Source organism: Dermacentor albipictus, chromosome 1 (genome assembly GCF_038994185.2).
Source record: "Dermacentor albipictus isolate Rhodes 1998 colony chromosome 1, USDA_Dalb.pri_finalv2, whole genome shotgun sequence".
NCBI lineage: Eukaryota > Metazoa > Arthropoda > Arachnida > Ixodida > Ixodidae > Dermacentor > Dermacentor albipictus.
Window position 1 is genome coordinate 514,433,266 of NC_091821.1, and position 27,009 is coordinate 514,460,274.

Here is a 27,009-nt window from a genome sequence, read left to right on the forward strand (position 1 = left end):
GCTCTCGCACACATGGAATGTAATTAGGGCTCTTAGCTCATGTACGCATCAAAGGAAGCGCTTTGCTGCTCTGGCCGTCTACTAATGCCACTCGCAGCTTGAAGATTTCTGTGCACAGCTTGCTGGTTTCCTGGTCATCACTACTGACACGTGACTGAATGACGTCCCTGGGGCACGTGTACGAGAAGCGAACGCACCGTTTTCACTCGAAGAGCTCGAAGCTGCGTTGGTGACCTGCAGGCGTTCTTCGTCCAGATGGCATCATGTACGCTGCCCCATTCCACCTTCGGGATGGCGCACGTGATGAGCTGCTGAACTACTACAATGAGTCTTGGCACAACGGCGTCGTTCCTAAACAATGGAAATCAAGCCGCTTGATGCCCGTTCTAAAACCTGAAAACATCCGCTTGATTTATTATCACATAATCCGATTGAGTTTTAGAGCTCCGTCGGCAAAGTGATGGAATTAATTATTATTGCTCGCTTGCAAAGGTACCTTTCAAAGGTAGAAACATCCATCCGGATGCCTTGGCGGACTTTCATTGAGGTGGCTCAGCCATCGACAACGTTATTGGCCTTCTTACCTAGGTTCTGGGTTACCTGGGCTCTGACCTTGTTACCTGGGTTGTTACCTGGATGACTCGCCCAATGGCGAGGCTTCAGCGTGCGGCAATCATCTTATCTCGGAGACTCTGTGTGTCTACCGCATTGGTTGGCTTTAGGCGCAAACAAGTGCCGTCGTATGGAATTGCCATCGCCAGGCACACGTAGCTGGCGACTCTCTCAGAGCGCACATTTGCCATCTGTCAAAGACGCTCGACTATCACTTAGCTTCCTTGTCAGCCGAGAGACCTCGAGAGACCTTTTCAAGAGTGGTTATACCGCTCATAAAGAGTGCATACCGTGATACCGGTGGCGAAGCCTTCATTTCCGCTCTAGTGCCTGCGATAGCCTCAAGTGAATTTAACTATTCCCAGAATTACAAATGCGGCCAATCATCTGTCTCCGGCTCTAAAGCAACTGACGCTCCTAATACTGCACCAGACATATTCGGACCGCATGCTTATGTATATGCCGACGGTTCTATTTCAACTACCAGCTGAACTGCCACATTCGTCGTTCGAGCTAAGTCGGTTAAAATTAAATTCAAAGTGTCACACGCGACTACATCTACATCGGCAGAACTTGTGGCCCTCCATGCCGCTATGACCTACGTCACCGAAGATCCAGCAAAAAATGGGCACTATTTTGTAACTGAAGGCAGCTCTTCACAATACCAAGTCTGCTTACCTCACAGAGCTTACGACAAGATGATATGCAACATCAGGGAAGTACCCCAACATGCTCTGGAAATAGGACACAACATAATATTTCAGTGAGTTTCTGCATCGTCGGTAACGGCTTTGCTGACAGGGCTGCCCGGTCTGCCCACGAAGACACGCAGACGCGTCCAATACATCTTGCGAGTATGAACGCTGCCAGGGAACTTCGCAAGCTTGCTGGAGTTCAAGTGCCTTCAATTACCGATTGCACACGCTGGACCCCTCGCTACGGCTACAACTGCCACCTAGCCTTTCCCTTGGCAAAAGAATCTTGTTGTGCCGCTTGTGGCTGGGAGTGGCGCTCACGAACGCTTACTTTTGTCGTGTAGGAATGGCCGAGAGGCCGATGTGCCACTTCTGTCGGTGCAAAGGAACCATCAAGCACCTATTGCGTATCTCCTCTCGCTACGACGTGCAATGCCTCTCCCCCAGGACAACTTTACGCCGACTGGATTCGAGACCGTTCTTTGTCAGAGATACTCGGACCGTGGCTACGCCCGTCCTCGGCATAATAAGTGATTCGTGCACTAGTACACTACTTTAAGTGCACAGGTTTAAGATACCACTTTTAGTGTCCCTGTGCATCATCCCACTGGTCCTCGGTGCTTTCTGTCTCTTTTCCTCTATCTCTTACTCCTTTCCCTTACCACCAGTGTAAGGTAGAAAACCGGGCACTCGTCTGGTTGACCTCCCTGCCTTTCCTCTCCTTGCTCTCTCTATTATTCCTCTCTTTTCAATGGCGTATATACTGTCTGGCTCCGTTTAATTTCTTTTTTTGAACGCGTATGAGTGCGCTTCGCGGCACTTTTTGCAACCAGTGAAGAAAGGTGGCCTACTATATGAATGTCTCGCGTAATAAATGCAAACGTAACCTCTAGTTTGTGTTTTCAACTTCGCTGCGTATAGCTAGTTAGAACATACATACATACATACATACATACATACATACATACATACATACATACATACATACATACATACATACATACATACATACATACATACATACATACATACATACATACATACATACATACATACATACATACATACATACATACATACATACATACATACATACATACATACATACATACATACATACATACATACATACATACATTTGCAGCCATCGTATGAATTTTTCAAGTTTTTGGTGTTTTTTGACGCAGCAGACGCTTGATGTGGGCGAGTTGGTTTACCATACTTGAAGAAAACAAAAGAGCGCTACAAAGACGCGGACTAAAAAAGAAAGCCGGTCCTTCGTACATGTTCTTTTTTTCTTCAAGTATATTCAAGTACATGTTCTTCTTTTTTTCAAGTACATTTTTTGGTTTTCTTCAAGTATTTTCTGACATTCTATTGAGCATTTCCAAATCGCACATGGCTTTCGAGTCATATGTGAAGCGCTGTTTGCAGTGCCTGGTGTGCCTATGCAGGATCCGGTTCTGTTCACGGGGTCAGTAAGGCGCAACTTGGATCCGTTCTCGGAACACGGCGACGAACAGCTCTGGAAGGCCCTGGAAGAGGTAATATGCCACAAGGATTCAGTGCTGTGCTTCGCACTGTGTACGTTGAAGCTGCGCTATATGCACGTGAACAACGAATCAAGGGATGGAACCATTGTTCCCGAATAGACGAATAAAGCTTGGAGGCCGGAGAGGGGATGGCGTATAGCGCAAGGTAGGGAGAAAGACTCTATGGGACAAGTTCGATATATCCTTATGAAGGAACCTGAACGGTTTGAACGCAGTAGAGACGTGGCTGCATTATGTGCTGTTTGGCCCAGTGAGTGTGACATTGTTGCGATTCCAGATTGCCGCGAGAAGACTTCGATAAAGACAGAATGGGAAGATATACTGAGAATTCCATGCGCATGTAAATTACCTCACTGGGCCGATATACAGAGTGATCATATTTTAGTTTCACATACGTTTCAAATACCAACTGTGGCAGATAACATAGTTCTCGTCTATGAGTTGGATTATTCAGAGCGGCGCACGTCATTTGCCAGAGAAATGGAAACACATTCAATTAATTATCATGACATCGCTAACTAGCTTCTTAACGAATTACTTAATGGCACATATTGAAATTCATGCATTGCAACCGGTTAGCTTGTAGTGCGTATCTACATGGAATGAATTTCCTGAATAAAACTAGTTGGAGAAATCTGTGATAAAACTAGTCGTGAAAATGCACTGTCCTTCTGCAACACATATTCAACTAATTATCGAAACATCGCTAAAGTGCTATTTAGTTGCTTTAAGACACATATTGCAATTTACGTATTGTAGCCTGTCAGTTTAGAAGGTGTATCCACTTGGAATTAATTTCCAGAATGAAACCAGTTTGGAGAAATCCGCCATAAAGCTCGCCTAAAAAATGCACTGTTTTTCCACTTTCATTTGATGCGAAAGCATCAAATGGCTCTTTGAGCGAGAAAGTCGGCTTCTGTAGCAGCGAAGCGTCATCTCAATTCCCATTGGCTGCCACGCCGCATTACCAGTGCACATCGACTGAACAGAGCTAGCGAAACAAGACCCGTGCTGTCATGATACCGCGCCAGGTGTTGCGCAAAAAGTGATCGCTGCGACGCGCCCTGCCGGCCTTGGTGACCGCTTCTGCTCCCTCGGTTTCTCGTCCGTGGCATACGGCACCGCAGGCTGCTGCTTGCTGGCTCGGGCAGCACATACCGCTATAGAGTCTGAAGCATCTCCATCGTCGGCGGCTGCAACCACAGCAAGAGCATGCCCGTTTACGCCAGTACACCACCGACGAAGTTATCAGGAGCTCAGCAAAACTAGCGGAGAGGCTCTCACGCAGTTCTTGGGGCGCCATCGAGGGAGCAAGTGTTCCGCCACGTCGAGGTTTCCACGTGCGGCCCGCGTTATTCAGCCATAAGAGAATGTGTGCATGCGCACTGCCGTTGGGTTGCAATTTCATGTGGTTAATGCAGTCGACCACGCAGCACGTGCGAATGTACGAAAGGTAAAGAAAAGACTCGCGCCAACTTAATCACAAAACTGGGCAACATATACCGCAGCAAAAGGACCGTTCAGGGGCATTCAATTGGACAGCAATGCTTTCGCATTCACAACTTATAAGAAGGGCTTTGGTGTCCTCGCATTTTTTGAACGAAACGCTCTTTTATGCGATGGCGCACAAAAGTAACTAGAATGCCTATTCATTTCATTCCACACTATAGGTAGTGATATTTCAGAACTGGTGTCTTCCTGGAGATTAACTTCAAGCGGATACCTCTCGCAAGCTGACCTGCTAAAATTCGTCAAATTGCATTATGTGCCGTAAAGTAACTGATCAGGAAGTTAATGAATTTCTGTAAATTCGCCAAATATGCATGCCGATTTCTCGTGCTAGGAATGCCCGCGTGCTAGAATAGTCTCGCTCGATGACAAGAATTGTGCTATCTGCCACAGGTGATTTTTAAATGTTCCATATGCTCGAAAAGTACAACCCTGCTATTCAGGCGTCTTTCACATTCTTCTGAAAGCTTAGGGGCCTACAATCTAATAAATTAATACAATCTTTTTATAGTTCTTTTCTCAAGTTGTGTTCCATACATGCACGAAGTATTTAATCGTGACGAACGACTAATATCTAAAGTAGATGATACCTCCTAAAATTTAGTATTTAATTTTTTCTCACCAGAATTCGTAGCTACAGTAGCGGTAAAACACTGTGTCAGAAACGCGAATTCCAATTCGTCATTTTTATAACTAAATTCAACAATAGCTGCGTAAACAAGCGAACACTCCTATTATTTTGTGCCTGTCGCCCGCACTATTCCGCTAATGAAATTTGATGAAGTAGGTGAAGGCGCCAACGGTTATGATTTGTCACTCATTATGTCATATTATGTCACATTATGATTTGTCACGCTTATGATTTGCCACTTTGCCCATCGGCGGTTTTGTTGCATGCAGAAATACTGAGCACGTTGAAGAATTTAGGGCTCATTCTGCATTCTTAGTGGCATGCCATTGCAACAAGGGGTGCTTGCCAGAGAAATTTTGAACATATTTATGAGGATCTTCACAATCCCTGCGGGCGTTCTACTGTGAAAAACCAAACTGCCACCCTCATCCTTTCCTCACCCACCGGCTTAGTGGCGACGCTGTTGTGCTGGTGAGGTCGAGGGATGAAATTGCGGCGGCACCGGCCGCATTTGTGCGGGGACGACACACCAGAACGCCCATGTCACGATCATTTAGGGCGGCTGAAAGATCTCCTGGTGGTCCAAAATAATCAAGAGTCACCCACTATGGCGTGCCTCTTAAGGAAACCGTGGTTCGGGCGCGTGTAACCCCAGGATTAAATTCAGTACATTCCGGCGCTCATTATTTTGTTCTTAAGTGCTTGTTTGCTATATCAGCGGTACTGAATGGCAGCAGCAAGAGCAATGACGTGTGATGGAGATGACCGGGCGAAGGTGTAGACGGCGTTTCCAGGGAGATTCCCACGTAGTAGTCACAGCAAAGAAGGCAGTAAAACTGCGGATGACGAAACTCGCATTCTATTTGGCGACCACAGTTGGCGACCGTCGAAAATCTCCCGGTCAAGCGCCTCGGCGTTTGTACATGAGCCATCGAAGGTTCCAGAGTAATCACTGGTGGTCGCGTGTCTTCCAGAAACTTCTACACAATTCTCGCCGCACATGCCATCCGATCACTCAAGCGTCGGTGACAACAGACAGCAAGTAGAACCATCAAAACATTCGAGAAACTTCCGACATATGGGTGCGCGTCCCGCGGTGGGCACTTACATTTATTAGACGGTGAAAAGCGGTCACCCCGAAAAAAGTTAAACAAGTAGGCGTGCCAAGTCCGCACTGAAAAAGCATCGTCGATATGCTAAAAACCTAACAGGACAGCGAAAAGCAAAAGGACACTTTTGAAACAAAAGTAACCAAACAGAAAAGAAACAGGAGAGCACGTTGTTGGGCGAGTCGGTCGTACATACTTAAAGAAGGGAATTGCGCTAAAAAAGACACGGACGAGTAAGGACCGTGCGCCCGTCCATGTCCTTACTCGTCCGTGTCTTTTTTAGCGCAATTCCCTTCTTTAAGAAAAGAAACAAGTTGCAAAGTGACACAGTCCAATCACACTCCAAAGTTCAGCTATGCAAATTCGCAAAGTCTGCTAGCGCTGCGGGAAAGGCTTAAGTCACCCAACATTGACTATTTCATGTCGTGAGCGGCGCCGCTGTGATGCCGAAATGCCGTCTGGCACGACCTCACAATCGAGTGCACCAATGCGTCGGATGATCTTGTAGGGTCCGAAATAGTGGCGTCTAAGCTTCTCACTAAGTCCTCGTCTGCGTATCGGCGTCCAAGCCCATACACGGTTTCGTCGTCGAACATATCGTCGTCGAAGATTGTAATCTCGTCTCTCGGTCCTCTGCTGATTCTTGATACGCAGGCGGGCGAGCTGTCGGTCTTCTTGCGACCGCTGCGGATAAGCGGCGACGTTGACATTTTCTTCGTCGGTGCCGTGCGGCAGCATGGCGTCGAGAGCGGTCATAGTGTCCCTTTCGTAAAGCAGCTTGAACGGCGTGATCTGTGTTGTTTCTTGCACCGCCGTGTTGTTAGCAAAGGTTACGTACGGCAGGACCGCGTCCCACGTCTTGTGCTCGACGTTGACGTACATTGCTAGCATGTCGGCGAGGGTATTCTTCAGTTTTTTCTTGAGGCCATTCGTCTTCGCGTGGTAGGCAACGGTCCTATGGTGACTTGTCTGGCTATACTGCTGTATGACTTGCGTAAGCTCAGCTGTGAAAGCCGTTCCTCTGTCAGTAACAATGACTTCTGGCGTAGCATGTCGTAGCAGGATGTTGTCGACGAAAAATTTGGCTAATTCCGCGCTACCTTTGGGCAGCGTTTGCCCTCTGGTGTAGCTTGTAAGGTAGTCGGTGGTTACTACTAGTGTCAACTTGTTTCCAGACGACGTTGGAAAGCGTCCCAACAAATCCATCCTAATCTTCTGTAACGGTCGACAAGAAGGCACGACCGGCTGCAGTAAACCCATTGGCCTTGTCGATGGTGTCTTGAGTCGCTTGTACTCACGGCATGTCTTTACGTAGCGGGCGACGTCGGCGGTGAGGCGCGGCCAGTAATATTTGTATACATGTATTCTTGGGAGTGTACGGGAATATCAGAGGTGCCCTGCTGTCTTATCGTAGCGCAGGGCGTGCAACACTTCTGACCGGAGTACTACGGCCAAAACGAGAAGGTAGTTCGCGCGGGCCGGTGAAAAGTGCTTTTTCACCTGGACGTCGTATACAAAAAGAAAACGAAGAAAATAGGCATTTAAATACTCTCCGTTCAACGTCGGTCTTGCCTCACAAGTACTAAAAAAGGCTTCTGAGTTCAGGGTCCACTCGTTGCTGCTCGGCAAAGTCGTCTGCGGTTGTTGTACCTAAAGACATCCTCGTCTTGGTCATCTTGAGTGGCGTGTCCACGGGAGCGCCAGACAGTCTGTCGGCATCACAATATTTTCGTTCAGAGTTGTAGAATACAGTGATGTATTCTGGCAGTCCGAGGCTCCACCGCGCCAGGCGCCCTGAAGCGTCCTTTAAGTTTCCTACCCAACAGAGCGCATGATGGTCGCTCACAACTTTGAACAGCCTACCATGTAGGTATGGGCGGAATTGCGCTGTAGTTCAAATGATGGTGAGGTACTTCTTTTCGGTCGCAGAATAATTGCCCTCCGCTTTTTACAGCGACCGCCTAGCGCAAGCTGTCGCCCGTTCAAGTCTGTCCTTGCTCTCGACTAAGACGGCACCGACGCCTAGGCTACTGGCGCCAGTGTGTATTTCTGTATCGAAATAGTCGTCGATGTGCTCGCGTAAGCTGGCACGCACTCGGTACCATTCTGATGTTGGGCGAGAACAGCGCCGATTCCGTGGCCGCTTGCGTCAGTGTGGATTGGATTGAAACCAACTTTATTTGTGTCTGTAGTTGGGCGCTCGCGCGCCGCGACAAGGGCCTACGTCATCTACGATGTCGCCGTTACCGAGCGCGGGTCTCCGCTCGCCGTTGCCGGCTCGCTAGGTCCCTGCCTTTCGAACGCCCAGATGACCTGCTTGACGGCCCAGAGCAGTTGGTCTTGGTTGGAGCTCCTCGCGGCTGCGTCGAACCGCGGTGGAATTGTTCTTGATTTTGCTTCTTCTGGATCTTTAACTCAGTCTCACAAGAAGTGCGTGTAAACTGCCGTCTCCCTCCGGTAGACTGTGCACTTATCGGTCGGACATGTCTCGGGGTACATGCGATGCATCAGTCCCGGGCTCGGTAGCGATACGGTCTGGAGCTGTCTCAGTAGTACCGCTTCCACTCGACTCAGCCAAGGGGGAGGGGGTGCAAGAATCCTGCGAGCCAGGTGGTAGGCCTTCGTGATTTGGTCGTAGTGCGTTGTGCGGTCCTTGTTTCCGAACCACGTCGGATGGTCTGTCGCCGGGGCGCGGTTCGTTAGCGCTCGTGCCGCTGCGTGTGCCGTCTTATTGTGGTTCTCACTGTGTTCTGAAGCGTCGCTCTCGTGCTCCGGGAGCCACTTGAGTCTTAGTTTTCTGTCTTGCAGTTCGGCAGCTCCCAGTACGCGCTCGGCCTTCGTGCAGATTTGGCTGTTGGCGAAGTATCCCAAGTAACGCAACAAGTAACGCCGGAAGAATTAAAGACAGCCTTGTTAGCTATGCAAAGGGGGAAGGCAGCTGGGGAGCATCAGGTAAGAGCAGATTTGTAGATGGATGGTGGTCAGATTGTTCTCGAAACACTGGCCACCCTGTATACGCAATGCCTCATGGCCTCGAGCGTACCGGAATCTTGGAAGAACGCTAACATAATCCTAATCCATAAGAAAGGGGACGCCGAAGACTTGAAAAATTATACACCGAGCAGCTTACTGTCCGTTGCCTACAAAGTATTTACTAAGGTAATCGCAAATAGAATCATGAACGCCTTAGACTTCTGTCAAGCAAAGGACCAGGCAGGATTACGTAAAGGCTATTCAACAATAGACCATATTCGCACTATCAAACAGGTGATAAATAAATGTGCGGAATATAACCAACCCTTATATATAGCTTTCATCAGTTACGAGAAAGCGTTTGATTCAGTCGATATCTCAGCAGTCATGGAGGCATTACGGAATCACGCTGTAGATGAGCCGTATGCAAAAATACTGAAAGATATCAATAGTGGCTCCACAGCCACCGTAGTCCTCCATAAAGAATGCAACAATATCCCAATAAAGAAAGGCGTCAGGCACGGAGATACAATCTCTCCAATGCTATTCACAACGTATTTACAGGAGGCATTCAGAGACCGGGATTGAGAAGAATTGGGGATAAGAGGTAATTGAGAATACCTTAGTAAGTTGCGATTCCCTTATGATATTGCTTTGCTTTGTAACTCAAGAGACCATTTGCAATGCATGCTCACTGACCTGGAGAGGCAAAGCAGAAGGGTGGGTCTAAATATTAATCTGCAGAAAACTAACCTAACGTTTAACAATCTCAGAAGAGAACAGCAGTTTACGATAGGTAGTGTTGTGCCATTACCACAAGCCCGGATTCCGAATCTGCAAGATGCAGAATCTATCCTGCGAGCGCCCTAATTCTCCCTTCACAAGTCAAGATGCTGAGCCGTCAGGCAGCGGTGTCCTGCGGGAGAAGCATCGGCAGGCGACGTGTTTAGACGTGTCAGCGTGTGCCAGACAGCCCGGCGCCGCACCTCCTTTTGCATGGAGGTCTCCGCGCGCGCGAACTTTGAACCGGGTGGCCAGCGCGGTCGCTGGTTGGACCCCTCGGACGACCGTCGTGTGCTGACTTTGTATTGGGCCGTTTGAGTGACAATGGTTCCTCGGGGATTATAAAAGCAGCGACGCGCTGCCTGAAAAACAGGATCCGCCGACCCACCGGGAGACAGTGTCGCTCCCGACTGGGGTGAGATGTGTCACGCGTTTTCGCCGGACGTCGCCGTGCGGGAACAGTCGCGGTTGTGTGAGCTCTCAGCCCCAGTGCCGATCCGATCTTGTCCTGTACAATGACCTGTATATAATGTATAAAATCCCTTTCGTTATTCTCATCGACGCCTGGCTCGGAGTCTTCGCTACCAACGCTCTGTCACGAAACGGGTGACGAGCGCTACGGGACCACAAAGTCGTAATAGTGGTGCAGCGGTGAAAGACCGTAACACTGGATGGCAGCTACGGGATTGACCGGCATCAGCTACCTCGGCGCGGTGAGTGCCTGAAGTTTACCTCAAACACCAGACTTTCTCTGACACAGGTTATAGTAGCTTAGGGAAGGATTTGGTGTTGCATTGTGATAACCTTGTGTGTTTCAAGCCTAGTAAGAGTGTTTTGAAAACCAGGGGATGCTGAGGGGGTAAACAGGGCAGTGTGTGAAATACTTGCATATGTCTTACTAGTAGTGTTATAGTAGCGTACGGCAGGTATATTCAAAAAGGGTAAACAGCAGGAGGACAGTGTGAACGATGGAGAAGTACAAGGTGAAGGAACTTCTCGAAATTTGTGAGGAGTTGGGCATTGAGTTGGGCTCAACCAAAAGAAAGAATGCGATCCTTGAGGTCATGAGGACTGGGGACGTAACGGCTGAGGAAGCCGCTGAGGCCTGGGCGGATATCAAGGAACGTCGGGAAAGGGAGGAAAGGGAGAAGGAACGTTGCGAGCAGGAAAGGAGAGAACAGGAACGTCGCGAAGAGGAAAAGGAGGAAAGGAGAGAGCGGGAGCGACGTGAGCACGAGCTTAAAATGAAAGAGTTGGAGATCCGAAATAACTCGCCGGCGCCTAATCTAACTTCTAACGGTCCAAGAATACGCGATCAACTTCCACCCTTTGTCGTCGGAGAGGATATGGCCAAATACCTCGTGAAATTTGAGCACGTGTGCGAACGGAATAGCATTGAGCGATCCCTCTGGGCACAGAATCTGTTAGCGTTGCTTCCTGGGGAGGCATCAGACGTAATTACTTGCTTATCGAAAGAGGCGTTCGAGAGCTACAGTGATGTGAAGGAAGCGCTACTGCGGAAGTACAAATTGTCGCCCGAAGCTTTCCGGCAGAGGTTCCGGTATGCAAAAAAGGGCAAGGAGTCGAATGTTGACTTCGCGTTTCGTCTAAAAGCCGACCTGGTGGAATGGCTGAAGGGCGAAGAGGTTTACGACGACCGCGACAAAATTGTCGAATGCATCGCGTTGGAGCAGTTATACCGTTGCATTGATGAGGATGTCCGGCTCTGGCTGCAAGATAGGCTAAAGGAGGTTAAGCTAAACAAGGCAGCAGAGTTAGCGGAAGAGTATTACACCCGCCGCAGCTTGCACAGCAAGGCAGTGCGCATAGAAAAAGCAGATAGGAGAGATGGGTTTTACGGGAAGCCCGACGAACGGAAGGAAATCACGCGTCGCGAGTTTCGGGAAGACGAGTCCCTTCCCAAAGAAACTGTAAGGGATGGACAGAATGCATCTCAGAATGATGACGATGGTCCGAAACAGCGAAACGAAATGACGCGTTCTTTTGAAAAACGGAAACCGTTAACCTGCTACAATTGCAAAAAGCAAGGGCACATCGCTGCAAGCTGCCCAGAGAGAATTGCTTTTGCAACGATACAGGAAACTCGCAAAAACATACGTCTATTGGAGCCCTATGTGCAGGAAATTAAGGTAAACGGCAAGAAGTGCCGAGCACTGCGGGACTCTGCAGCAACTATGGACGTTGTTCACCCGTCTTTCGTCTCCTCGAGTGATTTTACGGGAGAGTGCGTTAGGATACGGCAAGTGGCCGAGAAGGAGAGTGTCTGTTTACCGATCGCAACGGTTATCATTGAAGGAGAGTTTGGGAAACTTAACACCGAAGCCGCTGTGTCAGCCGCCCTCCCGGAGCAATTTTCCTACCTCTTCTCAAATAGCTCGGAGCAGCTGCTGAGGGATCAGGGCAAATCATTCTTTGCCGACGTGGCGTACATGGCCCCCACGCGATCCAAAGCGCGCCCGCTGTCGAGGGAACTTGACTTAGCGTCGGTGAGCGAAAGGCGGTGCGGCACACGGACTGATCAGGGTAACTTGAGTGGCGAGCAGTCACGGGAGAGGCAGAGCTCGGAGGCTGGCCTAGGCGAGCGGGTCCTGGAGGTGAGTGGGAGTGACGCGTGCAGTGCTAGCCGCGATATAGACGCGACGCCGCAATTAGGCGACGCGGGCTCCACACTCGCTCCGGTTTCCGCCAGCTGGCAGGAGCAGGCTGCAGTTGAAAGGGAAACTCGGATTCGCGAGCAACAGGAAGATTGTTCACTAGCCGATCTGAGGAAGAGCGTCAAACGGGGAGTGAAAAAAAAGGGGGTTTCATTTGGCAAGGAATCTGGCTTATTGTACCGCCGCTACACGGATAAGCAGGGTCGCAAATATAAGCAGCTTCGGATTCCGCGAAAATATCGCCGGGAAAAATGAATGACCTCATTTGCTTCCTCAGTAGTATGTTTTCGGTCCAAGTGATTTCAAGGGGACCATTCCATTTGTAATTATTATTGCTGATTAATAATTGTTTGTTGTCTATTTTGTTGTGTTGTTAATTTGAAAACTGGTTGTTTGAGCCTTGTGTACTAGATCGTACACCTGCCTCTTGTTGCAGCGGGAGCAAAAAGAGGGATAGCAATTTAGTTAGGTTGATTTGAATTATGGCCTTGTCTGGTGTTTGACGGGAGACAGAGGGCACTTGTTCGTGTTGGGTGTTGCCTTTTGCCGGTCGGTTTTGCAAGCTGCAGAACGACCAAGCGGGACCAGTGGCGAGAAGCAAGGTCTTAGGAACGACCCGAGCGGAGCTGGTCAAGGTGCCTTGGCGACGACGCGGTGAGCAGAGCTCCTGTCCTGGCGAGTCGGACCCGGGGCACGTGAAGTTACCTGGCGTCCCGACACTGGACGTGAACTTGGACGAGCCTGACGAACGTGCGCGCCCGGCATCCGAGCCACGTGGAGGCAGCTCGTCTTCCCGGCGCCTTATCTGAGGGCGGGGATGCTGTTGTGCCATTACCACAAGCCCGGATTCCGAATCTGCAAGATGCAGAATCTATCCTGCGAGCGCCCTAATTCTCCCTTGCTGAGCCGTCAGGCAGCGGTGTCCTGCGGGAGAAGCATCGGCAGGCGACGTGTTTAGACGTGTCAGCGTGTGCCAGACAGCCCGGCGCCGCACCTCCTTTTGCATGGAGGTCTCCGCGCGCGCGAACTTTGAACCGGGTGGCCAGCGCTGTCGCTGGTTGGACCCCTCGGACGACCGTCGTGTGCTGACTTTGTATTGGGCCGTTTGAGTGATAATGGTTCCTCGGGGATTATAAAAGCAGCGACGCGCTGCCTGAAAAACAGGATCCGCCGACCCACCGGGAGACAGTGTCGCTCCCGACTGGGGTGAGATGTGTCACGCGTTTTCGCCGGACGTCGCCGTGCGGGAACAGTCGCGGTTGTGTGAGCTCTCGGCCCCAGTGCCGATCCGATCTTCTCCTGTACAATGACCTGTATATAATGTATAAAATCCCTTTCGTTATTCTCATCGACGCCTGGCTCGGAGTCTTCGCTACCAACGCTCTGCCACGAAACGGGTGACGAGCGCTACGGGACCACAAAGTCGTAATAGTGGTGCAGCGGTGAAAGACCGTAACAGTAGCGAGGCGCTGGAACTTGTAAGGGAATACATCTACTCAGGGCAGGTAGTGACCGTGGATCCGGATCATGAGACAGAAATAATCAGAAGAATAGGAATGGGGGGGTGTGCATTTGACAGGCATCCTCAGATCATGAACAGCAGTTTGCCATTATCCCTCAGGAAAAAAGTGTATAACAGCGGTGTCTTACCAGTACTCACGTAAGGGGCAGAAACCTGGAGGCTTACGAAAAGGGTTCTACTTGAATTGAGGACGACGCAACGAGCTATGGAAAGAAGAATGATGGGTGTAACGTTAAGGGATAAGAAAAGAGCAGATTGCGTGAGAGAACAAATGCGAGGTAATGACGTCTTAGTTGAAATCAAGAAAAATAAATGAGCATGGGCAGGACATGTAATGAGGAGGGAAGATAACCGAGGATCAGTAAGGGGTACGGACTGGATTCCAAGGGAAGGGATGCGTAGCAGGGGGTGGCAGAAAGTTAGGTGGGCGGATGAGATTAAGAAGTTTGCAGGCACGACATGGCCACAATTAGTACATGACCGGGGTAGTTGGATAAGAATGGGAGAGGCGTTTGCCCTGCAGTGGGCATAACCAGGCTGATGAGGATGATGATGATGAAGTTTCGCACCGCCTGTGTCGAGTCACTCAGCACCATGTGGCAGTCTGCGTCGGCGATGGCCAAGGCGATGGCTACCTCCGCTTGTTCCGCTCCGGCGCTTCTCACGCTCGCTGCCGTCCTTGTGGCGCCGGTCGACGCCTCTATGACGACCGCTGCGAAGAGTTTCCGTTGGTATTCGGCCACGTCCACGTACCGCGCTTGCTCGTCGTTGGCGTGCTGGTCGATGAGAGCCTTGACGTCGGTTTGTGCTGACGGAGAAAAGTGGGCAAGTGTGGGAGGGGTGGCCAGAAACTCGATGAGAGTGGTGAACGCGTGAGCTTGCTCAGGGCCCTATGAGAACGGCGTGTTTTTAAGATGTGTCAAAGGCCGAGCAACGTCGGCGATGTTTTTGACGAAACGGCGAAAGTAAGAACATAAGCCGACGAAGCAGCGCACGTCAGAAGAAGTATGTGGCACAGGGAAATAACGAACCGTGAACTGTACCCGTCGTGGTTGCTTACATGCCGTGACGTTGCGCTGCTAAGCACGAGATCGCGAAATCAAATCCCCGCCACGGCGGCCGCATTCTGACGGGGGCGAAATCTAAAAAAAAAAAAACGCCTTCATACTTAGATTTAGGCGAATGTTAAAGAACCCCACGGGTAAAAATTAATTCGGCGTCGCCCACTGCGATGTGCTCATAATCAGATCGTGGTTTTGGCACGTAAAGCGCCATGATTTAACTTTTTAAGTTAACTTTCAACATTATTTGACCGCTTTCGGAACAAAGTGTTACACAACGCATCGAATAAAGGAAGCTGCCTGCGCATGAGCTTCGAGTCAGCGTATATAATGCATTAAATATTCATGGGTTCAAGAGCATCCTTGTCCGAAAAAATATTTGGTACATTTTGGCTTCTGCTTCCCCGAGCGTGGCGTGGTACGCCACTGTTCTTTCATCACAACGGACGTGCTTGCAGGTGCGCCTGAAGGCCTCCATCGAAGATCTTCCTGGTGGGCTCTCGGCCCAAGTGTCCGAAGGGGGCGGCAACTTCAGCGTGGGTCAGCGCCAGCTCATTTGTCTTGCAAGGGCCGTACTTCGACAAAACAAGATACTCGTCATGGACGAGGCAACGGCCAACGTGGACCCTAGGTACGAATTTTCTTGTTTTGGACGGCCCAGATTCTATCCGAAAAGAGCAAAGCTGCTCGTCACATGCTGCAGGTGGGTAGCCATATATTTTTGTACGTGGCTGTTCTGTTAATTATTGATTGATTAACATCTGCAAACAAAATAGGCAGCTAACATACCCTAAGTTTCATGGCTTCATTTTTCTTTTCCAAAGAGTTAAACATTGATTGGTATGCAGCGTACACCTATAAAAGATGTTGAAAAAAAGGGATGTTTTTCCGTTCTTCGATTATGTCAAACATGGAATGAGAAGCAAGAAAAATTGAACGAATCCTACGCACTGTGGGTCTAGTAAAAAATGGCAGTGACTCAGCTTGGTTATGTCAGGATATAGGTAGCGAAAGCTAAGGCATAGCATGGTTAGCCTTCGTTAACCTTCATTGCAAGTCCCGGGTACTCTGGTTGTCTAGCTATGTTGCGGCGTTTAGCCAGTCATTCGGTGGTCTGTTCGTCTGTTTTCTGGGCGATTTGTTTCCTCTTGATCTCGTTCCGATGTCGATTCCATGCCTCCTTCTGCTTATCAGAATTGTCGCCGTCCATACTGCCGCCTCAACTGTGGTTCCGGCGCATGCGAGCTCTGTTTTTCAATCCTCCGGCATGTTATCAGGCATGCGACACAGCTGGCGAAGCGAGCAGAGGCGAGCGCAACGACGAGAAATGCGGTGTGACGTAATACCACATGGCGGCGGCGGAAAGGCGTGGCGCTGCGCAGCGGCGGAACACCTGTGGCTCGGTGCTATGAGGGGTGCAGGCGCAGTAGTGACTAGGCAGCGAGAGAGAATGAGAAATATCTACAGCGAGGCGTGCGTTGTGACGTTGTGTGCCTCTTCGGAGCACGACCACGGCGAAATCGCAAGTTCGCGGCCAGTGAAGCTTTCGCTTTAAAACTTTGTGTGCTGCTTGCACCGGTGATTGGCGCTGCTTTCGGCGGCAAATGTCGAAGTTGAGCGTTTAGGGGAATTCGGAAGGGGTGAGTTGATGCTGAACGTTGCTTTTACCACTTCTCCTTCTTTGAGGCGTAGTTTTGCGACACTTACTAAAGCATGGGAGAAGGCTAGCACCGTAATTATTGCACAGGGCGCATCGCATCATAGCAAAAATTTTATACTTCAAGTAAATCAGGGCCCCTTAGGATACGAAAACCGCAATCTCATTATGAGGCACGCCATAGTGGGGATCCCGGATTAACTTTGACCACCCCAGGTTACGCAACGCGCGCCTAAATCCATAGGCGCACGAGCGCTTTTGCATTCGTCCCTGTCGAAATGGAGTTGAACGCGTGACCTCGCACAACGCCATAGACACTAAGCTATACCATGGCGCGTTCATTCATTGGCTGGACATGTGTCTCGACGCTGCACACTATGTTAATGCGGTTTTGCTTTCGGCCCGCGCTGCGCCAGATTTTCACGTGCGGAAGCTTGCTCTGTGTTTTGTAACAGCAGAACCGCACTTCACCGTACCTTGAGATGACACTTCTCCAGTTTATCCGCAACATTTCGCATGTCTAATTGCAGCGTTTCCTTTATTGAAGAGACCCCAAACAAGGCCTGGTTTACGACGTCAGTTTTCCCCCCACGTGTGCGAGCTGCTACGAGCGAAGTGCGGAGACGCACTCACTCGTTTCGTGACTGCATCGGCTCGACCCATTGGCGGATTTCTCGATTAAGTTGTATGCGCTGTAGCTAGTGCAGTGTTCTTTTTCTTGTGGTGGTTCACGCATAATTGCAGGGCACTGTAGCGACGCGCTGTTTAGAAGCGAGTTGCCGACTCTGCCATGGCGCCGGCGGGTAAGACAAACCCTCAACCGACCCCGCACAGCGTCAATGGCAGTGCAAAAGCCCGAGGAAGATGCAGATTTGCTTTAAATGAGCGTCCGCGTCCCGCTGTAGCTGCTGCTTTCAGTGCATCTTTGTCACCGTGATTTCGTGCAGCGCAGGTCCTGCACATAAACTCCGTCGCCACTGTCACCCCTTAATGCAACACACCGCTTCTCTACATTAGTATTCACCGTCCACGAGTCATAACTGAAAAAAGTAAGCATGCCACCCCACGTGATACCTCCCTGCTATCCGCAGGGTGGCAGTTCCCGTTTCCAGTCATTTACTCTTTGGTGAAATACGGCCGAAAATTTATTGCAGTAAATGCCAGAGGCGACAGATGTAGTGCGAACAAAAATGAGGGTTGCGAGTGAGCGCCTTACACCCTCAACTCAGTTTGCAAGTATGCATCTTAGGCCAAAAAGTGTGATTTTCAAAATACGTTGATAATTGCTAATGTGCTCTCCATGTGATTTTCAAAGGAAAATTATATAACTAGGATGTTTCATTGAAGATAACTATTCGAAACAATTGTTGTGGCATCCTTTACTATAGCAGTTGTTTACAAAAGTGGCTGCACGTGGTAAAACCTGAAGACCTTCCAAGAGCATCAAAGGCAAATAATGTCATTTATTTCCTTCAAGACAACAATAAAACTTGTTTCTGTGTTTAGTAAATGTCGAAGGTATGATTTGATTTGGCTCAAGCAGTTGTCTTTTGCCCTGAAGTCGTCTGAAAAACTGCGCCAGAAGACACGGACGAGAAATGAAGGCAGCAAAAGCAGCGCTGACTCGCAACTCAAGCCTTATTTGGGAAACACAAATTAGGCACAAAAGGCTAGACAACAGAACCCGCCAATATCATCGATATGAACCATACCACATATACTTTTATGATATTGTTACGTAGCAATACGCAGAAGGAAAGCTATATACAAGTATATTTACAAGGAAATACACCGCACTTGGCCAAAAGGCAACAGCCCGCGCTAGCCTCTAATCACCGTCGTCGTTTTCACACTGCGCGCCTCTTCGTCATCGCAAATATTAGAGAGTTTTAGTTTAGGGGATGCAAGCCGCTTGCGTCCCCTAACCTAAAACGCTCTACTGTTCCGTAGCACTACCACCGGCGGCAAAAGCGCCGTCCCAGTGCGACTACAGGCCGGACTAGGAAGCAATGTAGTAGGCCTTGAGCCTACGGACGTGCACGACACCAGTAGATGCCAGAGTAGAGAACGATATCGAACTCACAGGACCAATTTTGTACCTAACAGGCGTCCCCTGACGCAGCACGTGGTAGGGCCATGTGTATCGCGAAAGAGGCTTTTTTGAAAGTCCGACGTCGCGACAAGGTGACCACAGGAGCACGAGCGCACCGGGCGAAAACTGTACGTCTCGGCGGTGGGCGTTGTACTGACGCTGCTGAGTTGTTTGCGAGGCCGTCAGTCGACTACGGGCAAGCTGGCGTACATGGTCGGCGAGGGCGATGGCGTCGTGCGCATGCTCGCTTGTTGAGATCGCAGCAGGAGGAAGTGCCGTGTGAAGGGGTAGGCTTGGTTCGCGACCGTACAGTAGATAAAATGGAGAAAATCAGGCGGTGCCGAGCCGGGAACAATTATACGCAAATGTAACCTAAGGAAGGGCAATGTCCCAGCCATGGTGGTCCTTGGAAACGTACTTCGACAGCATATCGGTAAGAGTACGGTTTAACTGCTCTGTCAGGCCATTGGTTTGAGGATGGTATGGGGTAGTCAGCTTGTGTTTAGTGGAGCAGGAACGCACAATGTTGACGATAACTTTCTAGAGGAAGTTACAACCACGGACAGTAAGCAGTGGTTGTGGAGTGCCATGAAGCAACATAATGTCACGCAAGAGAACGTCCGCGACGTCAGTGGCGTAACTGGTAGGGAGAGCCCGCGTGATAGCGTATCGGGTGGCGTAATCAGTTGCGACGGCTACCCATTTCATTATACCACGCTGATGAAGCAGCGCACTGACACGGACACAGAGAACACACACAAGACGACCGTGTCCGTGTCAATGCGCTGCTTCACCAGCCAGGTATGGTGATTGGTCACCAACTAGCCCAACTTTCCACATTACTGGGCTACCCATTTGCTGCCAGAGAATGACGTGGGAAACGGACCGAGGATGTCTAATCCAACACGAAAGAACAGTTCCACAGGAATGGTGATCGGCTGGAGATGACCGGCAGGTAGCAACTGAGGTGTTTTCCGACGCTGGCAGGGATCATAGGCAGAACATAGGGTTGGAGGGAGTGAGCGAGACCAGGCGAATAGAAGCGGCGGCGGACGCGGTCGTATGTGCGGGTTACACCAAGATTACCTCCAGTGGTTGCGTCATGCACTTCAATGAGCACAGTCTGTGGTAGATGTTTTGGCACGACAAGAAGATCAGATCCAACAGGGGGGAAGTTCCTTCGGTACAGAATGCCGCCCCGGAGGACATATCGGCAAACGGATGCGTCGTTAGGGGTAGAACGCAGACGCTCGATGAGTGTTCACATCGATAGGTCTCGCTACTGCTCATTGGCGATGTTAGCGAAGGCAAACATAGAGAAAGTGCCATTGGCAGTACTACTGTCTGCGTCGTCAGGCTCGTTTGTCGGGTAGCGAGACAGGCAGCGAGCGTCCTTGTGTAGCCGGCTAGATTTGTAGGTGATAGAATATGAATATTCTTGAGGCGTAATGCCCAGCGACCAAGTCTTCCTGTAGGATCTTTCAGTGAGCATAACCAGCAAATACGCGTGATGGTCTGTGGCAACGGAAAAGGGTCGGTCGCATAAGTATGGACGGAACTGCGCAACCACCCAAACTAGGGCCAGACACTCACGCCCAGTGATAGAATATGTGCGCTCCGAAGGTGAGAGGAGCCTGCTGGCGTAAGCGATAACACGGTCTTTGCCGCGCTGGCGTTGGGCCAGTTCTACGCCAATTCCATGACCGCTGGCATCAGTACGGACTTCGGTTGGCGCAGAACGATCGAAATGGGCCAGAACAGGAGGCGTTGTGAGAAGCTCGATTAGATTAGGGGCGATTAGGGGCGTCTTTTTTCGAAAGCTCGGTTAGTGGTCGTGCTATGGCCGCGAAATTTTTCACGAAACGGCGGAAGTACGAAAAAAGGCCTTGCGACACTTCGGAACGGGGAATTGCGTAGCAGCATGGATCTTGCCTGGGTCCGGTTGCACTCCGTTCGCGTCAACGAGATGTCCAAGGACGGTAATCAGGCGACGGCCAAATTGGCACTTCCATGCGTTGAGTTGCAGACGTGCTCGACGAAATACGTCCAGGACTGCTGAAAGGAACTCGAGGTTCGTAGCGAACGTTGGGGAAAATAGTATAACCTCATCCAAGTAGCACAGGCGTGTGGAACATTTGAAGCCGTGAAGAAGGGAGTCCATCATGTGTTCGAATGTCGCAGGAGCATTACATAGACCGAACGGTATCACTTTGAATTGATAAAGACCGTCGGGTGCTACAAAAGCAGTCTTCTCGTGGTGGAGATTGTCCACGTCAGTCTGCCAGCAGCCGGAGCAAAGGTCAATAGAGGAGAAATAGCGAGCACCGTGGAGGCAGTCCAGGGCTTCATCAATCCGAGGTAGGGGATACACGTCCTTTTTGGTAACCCTCTTAAGGTGCCGATAATCCATGCAAAAGCCCCAGGAGCCATCCTTCTTTCTTACTAGAACAACAGCTGATGCCCGTGGACTACATTACGGTTCAATAATGTTTTTGGCGAGCATTTTTCGAACTTCTGCGTGAATAACTTGACGCTCACCCGGTGACACTCGATACGGGCGGCGATGAATAGGAGGGGACATCGCCGGTAATAATGCGATGTTTAATAGCTGTAGTTTAGGCCAAAGGATGATCGTTAAAGTCAAAAATATTGTGGTAGGAAAACAGAACGCGGTAGAGCTCACGAGCGTGCTCGGATGGAAAGTCCGGCGCAATCATTTTCTGTAAGTCGGTGATAGTACAAGTTGCCGACTGCGATCGTTGAGCAGGATCGGATGAATTGTCGTCTACTGCAATGGATGCTGCTGAGTGATCCTTGAATGAGCAAAGCTGGACCGGAGACATCCCGCGTGGCAGAACTTGTGTCGTCAAGCCAAAATTGAGCACCTGCAGGCAGACGCAATTCGCCGTAATAGATTAAACTGTACGAGGTACTGTGATCCCGTGTGTAAGTAGCACGTTTAGCATAGGAGCCGCGATGTAGTGACCATCAGGCACTGGTGCGGATGACACTAAGTCAACGTAAGTCAGTGCCGAAGGTGGCAAGCGAACGAAGTCGACGGAACTAAGTTGACTGGGGTGTGATTCAGCGGCATCCATAAACGGCAGGTCAAGGCGGAGAGTGCTGGTGGAACAAGTGATGAGAGCAGAATGTGCGGAGAGAAAGTCAAAGCCGAGGATGATGTCGTGGCGACAGTGGGCGATGACTGTGATTAGCACAATAGTGGAGCGATCGGCGATGGAGATACTGGCGGCACACATACCAATTACAGGGGCTGTTCCGCCATCGGCGACACGGACAACAGGCGTCGTGGCGGGCGTGATTATTTTCGTCTGGTGTTAACGAAGGTCAGCGCTCATTACTGATAAATGCGCCCCAGTGTCTATAAGAGCAGACACAGAAACACCGTCGACTTGCACATCTAGAACGTTCAGATGAGTGGGCAACGTCAGTAGAGGATTTGGCGGCGTAGGGAGCAATGTAGCATCACCTCGAGGCGCTGCATCGTCTTTTTTTCCGGCTGGGAGCGGCGTCCGAAGGGAGTCGGCGAATAGCAGCGACGAGGCTGGTGAGAGCGACATTGTCGTCGTTGGGGCAAACGTGAACGAGAATAGGGCCGGTTCGGCGCAGGAGAATCAGTGGCGGCATTATCGGAGCGTGCGGCATAGGGACGAGAAAGGCCACCTGAGGGGCGAGTGTAAGCAGTATAAGCATACCGGGTCGGGGAAGTCCCGAGACTGCGACAGTGCCGAGAAATGTGCCCGATTCAACGGCAACGAAAACAAATGGGCTTGTCGTCAGCAGTGCGCCATTCAGATGGGTCGCGGAAACGTGGTGGATAATAAGATGCGGGATGGGGCGGAATGGAAGGAGCAGAGTGGGTATCAGGGTGATGGGCCGAGCTGATCGTGTGAAGACCCATGTTTGCGAACTTCTGCCGGACAACTGCCTGGATCAGCGAAATCGCGACTGCAGGTGCATTGGAGGAGCTGGGGTCGAGGCAGCCGGATTGGCCGCCTCGATGTCACGCCGGACAATCCTGGTAACATCGCCAGTGTTGTTGGGATGAGGAGCGTCGGCACAGGAAGATGTCGCTGGGGTGTTGTGCAGACGTGCAAACTGCTGGTCGATACGTCGGCTTTTAGCGAGTTCGATGTGGCGGCACTCAATTATGACTGCAGTCACCGTCGCGACGTTGTTGAAAACGAGCAAGTTGAAGGCGTCATCGGCAATGCCTTTGAGGATGTCGGAAACCTTGTATGACTCGGTCATGTGTGCGTCAACTTTGCGGCATAGAGCCAAGACGTCCTGACTGTACGTGACGCAGGGCTCTGTTGACACCTGCACACGGCCGGATAACGCCTTCTGCGCGGGAAGTTGGCGACCGTAAGGCTTGTCAAACAAGTCTCGGAGCTTTTGCTTAAAGGGAAGCTGAAACACTTTTCGAAATAAATGAGTTCTCTGCGGCATTCTACAGTTTTGAGTCCCCTGAACACGAATATCTCGTTCAAAAAGGGCGGAAACAAGCGCAAGCGGCTGTTTTTTCATGAAAACGCGCACCAGCGCCTCAGGGTATCGCGCGAACGCCGCTGTTGCCCGTGATTGGTCGGAGCCGCTGTGACGTCAATGGCGGCAGTCGCCGGTCGGCGCCGCCGTTTCAGAGCGTAGCACGCTGTTCTGTTCGGGCTTCGTAGCTGAGTTGTAAGCATTATGGAACGTTCTCGCTGTCTCGGACAGCTTGTATTTTCGCCGTACATGTTCGAACCGACAGCCGATACGGAAAAAGATGGCGGCAACGGCGGCAACGACGATGTTGAGTGTGCCGAAAGCGAGAGCGATGTGTGCACCTTCTCGCGCGTTGGAAATCTTAGCTGTTACGTATGCTTTTTTTTTTCATGTAGCTGCACGTTCCAATGACGGGAGAAAAAATGCGCTAAAGTGTCACTGGGAACTTGCTGCTGGAAGAATGCCGAAGCACTAACTTCTCATTAGATTGTAAACACGGATACAATTCCGCGATGTCAAGCACCTTGCCGCTGCTTGTGTAAAGTCCCGTGGTTTTCTGAGCGTTGATACACGATCGCGAACATAAGTGCTGCGTTTCAAAGCGCGCGCATGCAGTGCTGCGAGGTACAGTCATGGGATTTGCTTATAATATACATCCAGATCGAGATGGTCAGGGGGATTATATGTGCAATATTCAGAATATGGTTCGACGACTTTGCGATTGTGGCTCGATCAAGAATCGGTATGCGCGCTCCATGCTAGTGTTGACATAAAGATTTTAGGCAGTTTTAGCACCGCCGTGTGGTAAACATGATAACTGCAACCGTACGTCGAATGTCACTAAGCAAGCCTATACTCCATTTCATACCTCAGGTGCAACGCTGTGGAAGCTACGCACGAAGTCCAGTTACCAAAATTTATTACTGCGTGCGTTTCCGTCTATGGTTCGCAGCGTGCCAGCGGCGTTTGCTCGCGCGAACATGCACGTGAAGCTGCCGCGACGGGCTGCATTAAAGAATGCCGAAAAGAAAATTCATTTAAAAGAACGTGTTTTTTTTTCTTTCATGGTATTTATTACAGTAGCAGCAACCCGATATTCACCAGTTGTGCATAGTCAGAGTATGGAGAGCACAATCATAGTCACTCAGAGAAAAGGCATCGTTCATACTGTGGGTAGAAATGTGGCTTCACTTTAGAAGGGTGGTAAGGATAGGCACGTCACCAAAATGGGGTACCAGTCCGGCTGGGTATCAAGTCCATCATAAACCTGCTTGAGGTGTAGTGTCATTTGGATGAAATTCACCCTTGTAGGTACAACCGTTTCGGCGTTTCGGTCCATCATTCGCGTTTTCCACAAACTGTGCATTCCGATGAGAAAAAACATATCGAAAGGTGCACTCTTATCAGCGGTCGGCAGCAGGTATCGCACAGTATGAGCGTTGATGTCAAAGTCTTTTTTCAAAGTCTGTTGGAGGACATCCCAAAATAGTATGGCGTCGGTGCAGCTAATAAAACAGTGTTCAATCGTCTCTGGCACGTCACAAAGGCGACAATTAACAGAAGAGACAAAGATACCCTTTTTCTGTAGCCATGTTTTAACCGGTATGGTTTCACTATGAAGTTTATAAAAGAATGTTTTGCAGCAAGAGGATATATACATTTTAGGAACTCGCTTTAGAACGTCGGGACCTGGCCATTGAATGTATAGTGATCGGTAAAACGGAGGCGGAAAAAGCATGGACAATAGATCTTTGTATAACGTTTTACGCGACACAGAGTACAAGTATTCAGTGGAAAACCGAACTGTCAGGAAACGAACCGCCAAGTAAACTTCTTGCATGAACCCCGACAAGCATAAACGCGAAGAAAAATTAGAAGAAACGATTAAATCAGGTAAAGCATTAACAAGTGTGACTTGCATGAATGACCGAATTATAGGATGTGATGTATCGCGAAAAAAGAAGAAACGAGACACTATTTGCCGCACATAAAGATGTACTAAACCCAGCCCACCTTCACTAACGGGCCTGAAAATATTTTCTCGCCTCATGGGCTCAAAAGTGGAAGACCATACGAAGGTGGCAACGTGTTAGCAGCCGTCTAAGTACACGGATTGTTTCTATGGGTAAATTCTTTTTTTTTGCATTCAGAACTGAGCTTATATATTAAAAGTTTCCTCGAAAATCGGGTCAAGAAACACCTAACTTCTTCTAAGTGCGAACGCAGCCACTGCAAGAAGTATCTCAAGCCTCCACAGCGTTGCACCTGATGTGCGAAACGGAGTATAGCAACGCTAGCAACAACGCGTTTCCGCATTTGTTGTAAGGCTATCCGGCTATCGCGGAAATGGTCCCAGCACAGCACAGTTGATTTCGTCAGCACGAACTTATCTCTCCTCGCCGTACTGCGCTGCAAGCTTCTTGTCCTTCGGGAACCTGTGAAACACCACATCGTCTCGCCCGCGTGTGTTCGCGCAGCCGAATGCTGCACAGAACGAGGGCATGTTAGGCGCCCTTGGCTGTAGGCACTCACGCAGCACAGAAGGAAAGAACAGTTTACGAAAATCGCAAAACAAACGTGAGCGGCGGCGGCGGCAAATCTCTCGTAGCGTCGTTCAGTAAAGCGCAGGACGGAAAGAGGCATGCCAGCGCATGCCAGCACGCCGGTCCGGCAGCTCGGTCCGCGCCAGTGACGTCACTCTCGCCGATTCTCTCCTCTGGCAACCACTTCACCTGGCGCTCCGGGAAGCGATGGGGGCGTTTCCGCGGGGGTTATTTAGAAAGCGATTTCCGCCCCTTATATGAACAAAACGAAGAAAGAAATTTCGGAACCGTAAATTATTAGGTCTGTTCTTCCCAATCCCAGCAATTCATGGAAATTGAAAACCGTTTCAGCTTCCCTTTAAGCGAATCCCAACTGATGAGCTCATCTTCGTGCGTCCGAAACCAAACTTTAGGTGCGCCACCGAGGTAAAAGATTATGTTGGCAAGCATGATAGTAGGGTCCCACCAGTTATTGCGGCTGACGTGCTCGTACAGGCAGTCCTCGACGTCTTCCCCACCTTCGTCCGAGAATATGCCAGGATCACGGGGAGCAGGGAGAGCGATTTAGGTCGTCGAAGTGGCAGCAGGTGTCGTAGGCGGCTGAGTCAAATTGTCGTCGTCGGGAGCCATGAAGGAAGACTCGACGTACCGTCCATTGCGAAGCTCCGTGACCAGGTGCAGGGAACGTCCACCTCCACTAGATATGTTACGTAGGAAGACGCAGACGAAATGCCATATACAAGTATATATACAAGAAAATACGCCACGCTTGGCCAAGAGGCTACAGCCCGCGTAAGCCTCTAATCGTCGCCGTCGTCTTCACACTGCTCGTCTCTTCGTCATCGCAAATACTATTCCGTAGCAATATTATCACTATATGGGCAAGGTTAGCGTTACGTACCATAGAACTGCTATATTTTCTATGCTCGTGTTCATTGTACGCACAGTCATTACCAAATAATGTGCATTAAATTGAATTGTGCCTGAAAATCTGTCCATTAAGTGCTTTTCCGGAACACTTTCATCGAGCTGTAGGCGTACTGCTACCTATAATCCCTAGGTGTAGGGTGTTGGGCGCTACAAGTGGC

General features: G+C 50.0%; 1 protein-coding gene across 2 annotated transcripts in view; it reads left to right on the forward strand.

Annotated features, from left to right (window-relative positions):
• LOC135905985 (ATP-binding cassette sub-family C member 4-like) overlaps positions 1-27,009 on the forward strand; it is a 547,697-nt gene that overhangs the window by 496,038 nt on the left and 24,650 nt on the right. For both annotated transcript variants that reach the window (XM_065437136.2, XM_065437137.2), the window contains 2 exons: positions 2,762-2,851; positions 15,582-15,754. In XM_065437136.2, the coding sequence (XP_065293208.1) occupies positions 2,762-2,851; positions 15,582-15,754 (263 nt within the window). The remainder of the gene's footprint in view (positions 1-2,761; positions 2,852-15,581; positions 15,755-27,009) is intronic.